The sequence below is a fragment of the Salvelinus alpinus genome, chromosome 3 (genome assembly GCF_045679555.1).
Source record: "Salvelinus alpinus chromosome 3, SLU_Salpinus.1, whole genome shotgun sequence".
Lineage (NCBI taxonomy): Eukaryota > Metazoa > Chordata > Actinopteri > Salmoniformes > Salmonidae > Salvelinus > Salvelinus alpinus.
This window is the reverse complement of record NC_092088.1, coordinates 14,246,739-14,255,566: the sequence shown is the minus strand read 5'-3', so window position 1 is coordinate 14,255,566 and position 8,828 is coordinate 14,246,739. Positions and strand designations below refer to the sequence as shown.

Sequence of the window (8,828 nt, the reverse complement as noted above, 5' to 3'; positions counted from 1 at the left end):
ATATTAGGGCCACAGAGGGGAAAAAAACACAAGTCATAATATTGTAACCAGTTGTTTTAAAGGAGGACAGTTGTTAAAATGACAGATGTGGGGCATTTCGTGAAATTGTACTTCAGTATGGTTTCATAAACAAAGACATGCTGATGTGCCAGAATATTAAGTATCACATTGTCATAAGTATCAAAACTGTAAAAACAATATGTAGCTTTTCTGCAGAAAGAACCAGCCTCATAAATTTATGACTTTATCCTTTTTCTTCAGTGTGGCCCTAGTACTCTGTCATATAAACAAATACACATTCCATATGAATATAAAAACACAATGTGTAACATTATGTTCCTTTATTGAATAAGGACAAAACAAAGCAGGTAAACCATCAGCTCCTTTCGAAACTGAAGTCACAGTGACTCTACAAGATGGAAAGCACAGAATCCAAGCATATTATACAAAATGATACATACACATTCAAAGGTCTGTATATAACACACCCTGCATGTCTGCACACTAAAATAAATGCAGGACAAATCCATACACATCAACTGAACAGACAAATGAATGGATGCAGTAGCCTCCCTGCAGCCTTGTATTACACACAGTATACCGCACAAACATCATAAGAGGCCAAATTCGTCAAAAAACGAACCCAAAAAAACCCAAATTCCTCTGCCACCGCAGGACATATTTAACCAAAATTGAAAGCACACATACTAACTAAAATAATTCAACACATATTGGTCCCTCAGCAGCCGACCACTGTCGTCATCAGGGAAGATTGCCGGATTGTCCCAGTCCATGGCTGGTGGCACTCTGGGGGCCCTCTCCTTCCTCAGGCAGGCCACATTGTGGAGGACAGCACAAGCCACAGTAATATCACATGCCCTAACAGGGCTGACCCTTAATTTGTGAAGGCAGTGAAAGCGTGCCTTCAGGAGGCCAAAGGTCATTTCAACTCTGGCCCGGGTCCTGGCATGGGCATGGTTGTAGGCCTGCTGTGCTTCCTGGGGGTCTGTGAAAGGTGTCAGGAGAAAAGGCTGGCAGCCATACCCCCTGTCTCCCAGCAACACACCAGAGAATTCACCTGTCAACACAAAATCTCATCATTACTACCTCATAAACACAGTGATATTCTTGACACAGCCATGATGGTTATAAATAGGGGTTGTGTGGCTTACCTTGTGATAGGCACTGATAGATTTCAGAGGCCCGAAAGATTCTGGAGTCATGGACTGAGCCAGGCCATTTTGCCACAACATTGCTGATCACACAGTCAGCATTGCAGACCATCTGAAATCATAAGATGAGGAATATTACACCAATCAATGCACATCACTGGCAATGCAGAGTGTTCGTCAATGGACAATATCAAAAAGTTATGTTCACCTGAACATAAATGCTGTGAAAGGATTTCCTATTCACAAAATCGGCCTCATGGGCACCTGAGGGGGCTTTTATCCTTATGTGTGTACAGTCCACTGCACCAATGACATTGGGGAAACCTGTCACACAAAGTAATGAGTATCCTACTATGGAATTTGGCAGGATGTGGTGTCCTTTTATTAATACGCACTATGTTGCCAGGCTGGTTTTCCCACTGTATAGCATCTGGGTCCTGTAAAAGAAATTCGATTTTTTGATTTTGATGAGGACTCCTCACCATTGTAGAGTAAATAGTACTTTCACAGTCTTAACATGATACCTCATGCCTTCTGGAATCCAGAGAGATGGTCTCCTCCTCATCATCGTCTCCATCATGTGCTGTTGCTGCTGCACTGGGGCCTTCACCCTATCACATTTAATCGGATTCATATTGAAGCTAGTAGACAAGACATGCCAGGCCTACAGTATGCCTTTGATGGAGTACTCACTGGATCAGCATCGTCTGGTGCTTGTGCTGGTGGCTCTAACAGGAACACAGTGCTGCCAGACACTGCAAGGCAATAGGTAAACCAAAGTCAGACAGTCCAAATTGATTCAATATGAATGTGGTTGTATCCCATGTAGAGATGGAAGGACATACCTTGAATGAAGCGGGTGGCATCTTGGGAGGAACCTATGCTCGTCTCTTTCCCCCCAGGGATCCCCTCTAAGACAGGCCTGCCTTTATTTAGCTCCAAGGCCATGTCCTCTGCTGGGGTAAGGTCAGCCTTTGGTGACCCACCACCCGTGCCTTGTCTGTGGGTATTCTTTTTCACTGCTAAAACAGTACAGACAATGTGTGAGCAGGCACCTTCTGGGTACAATATATGCTTGTGCTTTGTTAAATATTAGTCAGGGACCATACCATTCTGCAGAATGTTCTTGTATTTGATTTTGACCTGCTGCCATGTCCGTTTTGGCCCGTTCATGTTTAATCTACACACACACACACACACACACATTTAATGGAGTCACACTGCAAAAAATTACTTGGTATTTTTGTCTTGTTTTCAGTAAAAATATCAAAAAATGTATCATAGCTTTATACAGTGTGATGGAGTTACTTTACACAATTTCACTCATATCTGCAGTGCATTTCAATTAAAAATTTAACCGTTTCATAATTACAGTACAACTGCATTTTTGGAGATGTGAATTAAATATTTGAATTGTAATTGTGATGTTTCAGCGGAGCGGTGAGTGTGTAATTGTGCACTACTTACGCATTCAGGCGGTCTGCAATACTTTGCCACGCTTTTTCTCTTTGCTTTATCACTGTGGCGGTGTTGCCTTTCTTCTTAATTATATCTTTTACCTCCTCGTATGCCTCCATGAGGATTTGTGCTTCCGACGGGGAAAAGTACGCGGCTCTAGTTGCCATGGTAAATCAGTTAATCTGTGATCTGTGGCGGGGTCTATTTGAGTGAGCCGTGAGCGCGCACCTATCCAGGATTGGTTTCACCTGGCTTAATGAATCCGTGTCTGCTCATCCTGGCTTGGTCTTTGTGCAACCAATTAAGCCTGGACGCACATGTTTTGGCTTCATTGAGCTCAGCTGAGTCATTTATCCCGGATGTCTTAATTCTACTTTTGTGCAACAGGCCCCTGGCCAAGATGAAGCAAAGCAGTGCGACACAAACAACAACACAGAGTTACACATGGAATAAACAAGCGTACAGTCAATAACACAATAAAAAAAAGAAAGTCTATATACAGTGTGTGCAAATGCCGTGAGGAGGTAAGGCAATAAATAGGCCATAGTAGCGAAGTAACTACAGTTTAGCAAATTAACACTGGAGTGATAGATGAGCAGATGATGATGTGCAAGTAGAAACACTGGTGTGCAAAAGAGCAGAAAAGTAAATTAAAACAAAATGGGGATGAGGTAGGTACAGTGAGGGAAAAAAGTATTTGATCCCCTGCTGATTTTGTACGTTTGCCCACTGACAAAGAAATGATCAGTCTATAATTTTAATGGTAGGTTTATTTGAACAGTGAGAGACAGAATATCAACAAAAAAATCCAGAAAAACGCATGTCAAAAATGTTATGAATTGATTTGCATTTTAATGAGGGATATAAGTATTTGACCCCTCTGCAAAACATGACTTAGTACTTGGTGGCAAAACCCTTGTTGGCAATCACAGAGGTCAGACGTTTCTTGTAGTTGGCCACCAGGTTTGCACACATCTCAGGAGGGATTTTGTCCCACTCCTCTTTGCAGATCTTCTTCAAGTCATTAAGGTTTCGAGGCTGACGTTTGGCAACTCGAACCTTCAGCTCCCTCCACAGATTTTCTATGGGATTAAGGTCTGGAGACTGGCTAGGCCACTCCAGGACCTTAATGTGCTTCTTCTTGAGCCACTCCTTTGTTGCCTTGGCCGTGTGTTTTGGGTCATTGTCATGCTGGAATACCCATCCACGACCCATTTTCAATACCCTGGCTGAGGGAAGGAGGTTTTCACCCAAGATTTGACGGTACATGGCCCCGTCCATCGTCCCTTTGATGCGGTGAAGTTGTCCTGTCCCTTTAGCAGAAAAACACCCCCAAAGCATAATGTTTCCACCTCCATGTTTGACGGTGGGGATGGTTTCTTGGGGTCATAGGCAGCATTCCTCCTCCTCCAAACACGGCAAGTTGGGTTGATGCCAAAGAACTCCATTTTGGTCTCATCTGACCACAACACGTTCACCCAGTTGTCCTCTGAATCATTCAGATGTTCATTGGCAAACTTCAGACGGGCATGTATATGTGCTTTCTTGAGCAGGGGGACCTTGCGGGCGCTGCAGGATTTCAGTCCTTCACGGCATAGTGTGTTACCAATTGTTTTCTTGATGACTATGGTCCCAGCTGCCTTGAGATCATTGACAAGATCCTCCTGTGTAGTTCTGGGCTGATTCCTCACCGTTCTCATGATCATTGCAACTCCACGAGGTGAGATCTTGCATGGAGCCCCAGGCTGAGGGAGATTGACAGTTCTTTTGTGTTTCTTCCATTTGCGAATAATCACAGAAACTGTTGTCACCTTCTCACCAAGCTGCTTGGCGATGGTCTTGTAGCCCATTCCAGCCTTGTGTAGATCTACAATCTTGTCCCTGACATCCTTGGAGAGCTCTTTGGTCTTGGCCATGGTGGAGAGTTTGGAATCTGATTGATTGATTGCTTCTGTGGACAGGTATCTTTTATACAGGTAAGAAACTGAGATTAGGAGCACTCCCTTTAAGAGTGTGCTCCTAATCTCCGTTCGTTACCTGTATGAAAGACACCTGGGAGCCAGAAATCTTTTTGATTGAGAAGGGGTCAAATACTTATTTCCCTCATTAAAATGCAAATCAATTTATAACATTTTTGACATGCATTTTTCTGGATATTTTTGTTGTTATTCTGTCTCTCACTGTTCAAATAAACCTACCATTAAAATTATAGACTGATAATTTCTTTGTCAGTGGGCAAACGTACAAAATCAGCAGGGGATCAAATACGAATATGTAGCGAGGGCCAGCCGACTAGAGCATACAGGTTGCAGTGGTGGGTGGTGACAAAACGGATGGCACTGTGATAGACTGCATCCAATTTGCCGAGTAAAGTATTGGAAGCTATTTTGTAAGCTGCTTGCATGTCTGACTAGTGTTCTTATTTTCTTGCTTTCCAACCCCCCCTTTTTCTCCCCCTCTCACCTCTTCCCCCTCTCTTTGACCCCTCTGTCCCACCATCCCCTCCTCTCCCTCTCCAACCCCCCCTTTCTCTCCCCTCTCACCTCTTTCCCCTCTCCTTGACCCCTCTGTCCCACTATCCCCTCCTCTCCCTCTCCAACCCCCCCTTTCTCTCCCCCCCTCTCTCCCCATCTCACCTCTTCCCCCTCTCGTTGACCCCTCTGTCCCACCATCCCCTCCTCTCCCTCTCCAACCCACCTTTCTCCCCCCTTTCTCTACCCCTCTCACCTCTTCCCCCTCTCTTTGACCCCTCTGTCCGACCATCCCCTCCTCTCCCTCTCCAACCCCCCCTTTCTCTCCCCCTCTCACCTCTTCCCCCTCTCTTTGACCCATCTATCCCACCATCCCCTCCTCTCCCTCTCTTTGACCCTTCTGTCCCACCATCCCCTCCTCTCCCTCTCCAACCCCCCCTTTCTCTCCCCCTCTCACCTCTTTCCCCTTTCTTTGACCCCTCTGTCTTACCATCCCCCCCCCTCTCCAACCCCCCCTTTCTCTCCCCCCCTCACCTCTTCCCCCTCTCGTTGACCCCTCTGTCCCACCATCCCCTCCTCTCCCTCTCCAACCCACCTTTCTCCCCCCTTTCTCTACCCCTCTCACCTCTTCCCCCTCTCTTTGACCCCTCTGTCCGACCATCCCCTCCTCTCCCTCTCCAACCCCCCCTTTCTCTCCCCCTCTCACCTCTTCCCCCTCTCTTTGACCCATCTGTCCCACCATCCCCTCCTCTCCCTCTCTTTGACCCTTCTGTCCCACCATCCCCTCCTCTCCCTCTCCAACCCCCCCTTTCTCTCCCCCTCTCACCTCTTTCCCCTTTCTTTGACCCCTCTGTCTTACCATCCCCTCCTCTCCCTCTCCTACCCCCCCTTTCTCTCCTCCTCTCACCTCCTTCCCCTCTCTTTGACCCCTCTGTCCCACCCTCACTTCCTCTTCCTCTACTTATATCTTTCTCTCCTCTCTTCCCATCTATTTCTCTCTCTGTACTCCTCTTCCTCCTCTCCAGGCAGTAATGGGTCTTCTTCCAGGACAGCCTCCTCCTTTCCTCCTCCTCTTCATCCTCTTCCTCTCCTCCCTTCCTCCCCTCCTCTCCCGTCCTCTCATCCTCCATCCTTCTATTAATGTAGCAGTAATGTTCAGCGGCTCTGCTTACCAGAATGAGGTCAGGGGTCGTTTGAGCAGAGAGAACTTCGCTGATCTTCCCCTAGGTATGAACATTTACCAGTTTGTATGTTCTTTACGCTAATCCTTATGTGATCTTTACTATGTCCACTTTGGAGTTATTTTTCTTGTTCTTCTTCTCAGAGGTGAACCCGGTCACTGTTCTGGTTAATGACACCAACCCTCGCGCCCTGCTGACGCGTCTCTGTCAAACCATGGCCACAGAGAAACTGCATGGAGTCGTGTTCGAGGACGATGTGGGATCAGGAGCTGGACCGCAGGTCTGTCAATCAATCAATCAATCATGACAACCAAGGTGGAAGGTTAGCTCAGATACTGACCTCTCTTCTTTGGGGATAAAAAAACGGGATAGATATGAGACGGCAGAGGAGTTGGTAACATCCTGTATCTGTTAAGTGCTGTGTGTATGTCTCTGACGGGACCTAATAAAAGCATGTGTTGTCTCCAAGGTGGCAGAAGTGGCTCAGATCCTGGACTTCCTGTCGACTCAGACAGCTCTACCCATCATTGGCATCAGCGGAGGATCTGCCGTTGTCATACCTCACAAGGTAACATAATGCTGTATCTATACTCAAACTGCCCTGTGGTGGATAAAGTACCCAACTGTCATACTTGAGTAAAGATACCTTAATAGAAAATGACTCAAGTAAAAGTCGCCCAGTAAAATTCTATTTGAGTAAAAGTATTTGGTTTTAAATATACTTAAGTATCAAAAGTAAAAGGGTGCGCGGGAGAAATGTATGGAGTAAAAAGTCTATTATTTTCTTTAGGAATGTAGTGAAGTAAAAGTTGTCAAAAATAGAAAAAGTAAAGAAAAGCACAGATACCACAAAAAACTACTTAAGTAGTATTTTAAATAATTTTTACTTAGTAGTTTACACCACTGAAACAAGTAACCATAGCCTTCCACACACTGTAGTACCCCACTAAAACCCATCTCCATAAGGTGAGACAAATTGCCTACAGATGTAGGATCTTAATTTGATCACTCTTTTATTCCTGAGAATATTTCTGCATAGCAGGAAATGTAAACTTGTAATGTATTTTAGTTTTAAAAAGTCTTCTAGAGTTTGTAAATTTCATTTAGACATTTCAGAAGAAAAATTACGAAAAATGTATCAACACCTACAGAAATGTTAATGAATTATAATCCACATAATAATAACAGGATTCATTTTCTGCTGAAGCAAACTGGCTCAAATGAAGATACTACATCTGTATAGCTGTAACGTAGACGCTGGGAGTTGTTCAGCCGCGGGGAGGCTTGTGACCCCTACCTCCATGGGTTCAAGCTCTGATACAGAGTGGTCACTGAGGGAGGGAGAGAAGCGATGAGGGTACCGACTCTCCCAAAGTAGGTTCTCGTGATGAGTGCGTCCAAGGAGAGGTTGTCGTCTCGACGTGACAGTTTCGTCTGGACTTCCTCGCGCAGTCCTCTTCTGAATAGCGTACGACGTGTCGGCTCAATCCATCCGCTGGATGCTGCTACAGTCCGGAAGGTGAGCGCGTCCTTGGCAGCGATCTGGTCATCCTGCCGTAGTTGGAATAGGTGCTCACCCCCCTCTTTGCCCTCCGGTGGATGATCGAAGACACCTCTGAACAGAGCCATGAACCCCTCATACGAATCCAGCTCCTCCTCTCACCCAGACGGCCGTAGCCCACACCAACGTACACCCAGTCAGCAGAGAAATAACCGTGGCAACCTTGGACCTCTCAGTAGTGGGGGCTCCCATCTGGTGCGCAAAATAGAGGGAACACTGGAGTAGGAAGCCACGACATTTAGAAGTGCTTCCGTCATATTTATCTGGGAGGGACAAACGGGCATCGCTGACCTGGGCGAACTGCTGAATGGACTGGTGTGCTGACTTGCTGGGTTGGCTGGTGGCAGAGTATCCTACGCTAGTTGAAGGCAATGCCTCTCGGGTATGTTCGAGATGTTGAAGAATGCGAAGAACCTCTTCCATAGCCTTCCCCAGTTGTACCAGCTGGTTGTGGTGTTGAGGAAGTAGGTATCCCTGTTGCTTCCATTTGTTGAGGCAGTATTCTGTAATGTAGACTCTGGGAGTCGGGAAGCAAGTGCAGGTGGTGAGTTTAATAATACAATAAACATGGACCAATACAAGAAACAAGAGTAGCGTACGGACATGAAACAACATCAATACTGCCCAGGGAATAAACCTAAGTGAGTGCCAGATATAGGGGAGGTAATGAGAGAGGAAATGAAGTCCAGGTGTGCCTCATCATGAGGAGCAGGTGCGCGTAATGATGGTTGCCAGGACCGGTGGTTTAGTAAACCGGCGACGTCGAAGGACGAAAAGGGGGAGCCCTCAAATTCTAATCTGGACCTCGAAGCCTGTTCCACTGCTTTTGTAAATTCTTTCACTCTAATCAAGGACTGATTTAGACCCGGGACACCAGGTGGGTGCCATTAATTACCAGGTAGAACATAAAAACAGCAGTCATTCGGACGTCGTAGGGTAAGATTTGAATACCCCTGTTGTATAGGGTACCACCTCAAACCACTTC

General features: G+C 46.0%; 1 protein-coding gene and 2 long non-coding RNA genes across 5 annotated transcripts in view; 1 reads left to right on the top strand and 2 right to left on the bottom strand.

The window, feature by feature from the left end:
• Positions 1-305: 305 nt before the first annotated feature.
• LOC139570048 (uncharacterized) lies at positions 306-1,343 on the bottom strand. The gene is made up of 2 exons (XR_011674007.1): positions 1,173-1,343; positions 306-1,078 (listed from the first exon to the last, which is right to left on the bottom strand). It is a non-coding gene; the product is annotated as an uncharacterized lncRNA (long non-coding RNA).
• A 189-nt stretch (positions 1,344-1,532) lies between these two features.
• On the bottom strand, positions 1,533-3,019 carry LOC139570047 (uncharacterized). 2 transcript variants are annotated; one of them, XR_011674006.1, is made up of 4 exons: positions 2,282-3,019; positions 2,018-2,194; positions 1,866-1,927; positions 1,533-1,783 (listed from the first exon to the last, which is right to left on the bottom strand). It is a non-coding gene; the product is annotated as an uncharacterized lncRNA (long non-coding RNA). The 2 variants fall into 2 exon arrangements; XR_011674005.1 differs by having other exon boundaries at positions 2,018-3,019.
• Positions 3,020-6,129: 3,110 nt separating this feature from the next.
• Positions 6,130-8,828, top strand: part of LOC139570046 (glutamate receptor ionotropic, NMDA 2C-like) — a 63,686-nt gene continuing 60,987 nt past the window's right edge. For both annotated transcript variants that reach the window (XM_071391512.1, XM_071391511.1), the window contains exons 1-3: positions 6,130-6,328; positions 6,426-6,562; positions 6,752-6,850. In XM_071391512.1, coding sequence (XP_071247613.1) covers positions 6,133-6,328; positions 6,426-6,562; positions 6,752-6,850 — 432 coding nt within the window. In that variant the 5' untranslated portion in view covers positions 6,130-6,132. The remainder of the gene's footprint in view (positions 6,329-6,425; positions 6,563-6,751; positions 6,851-8,828) is intronic.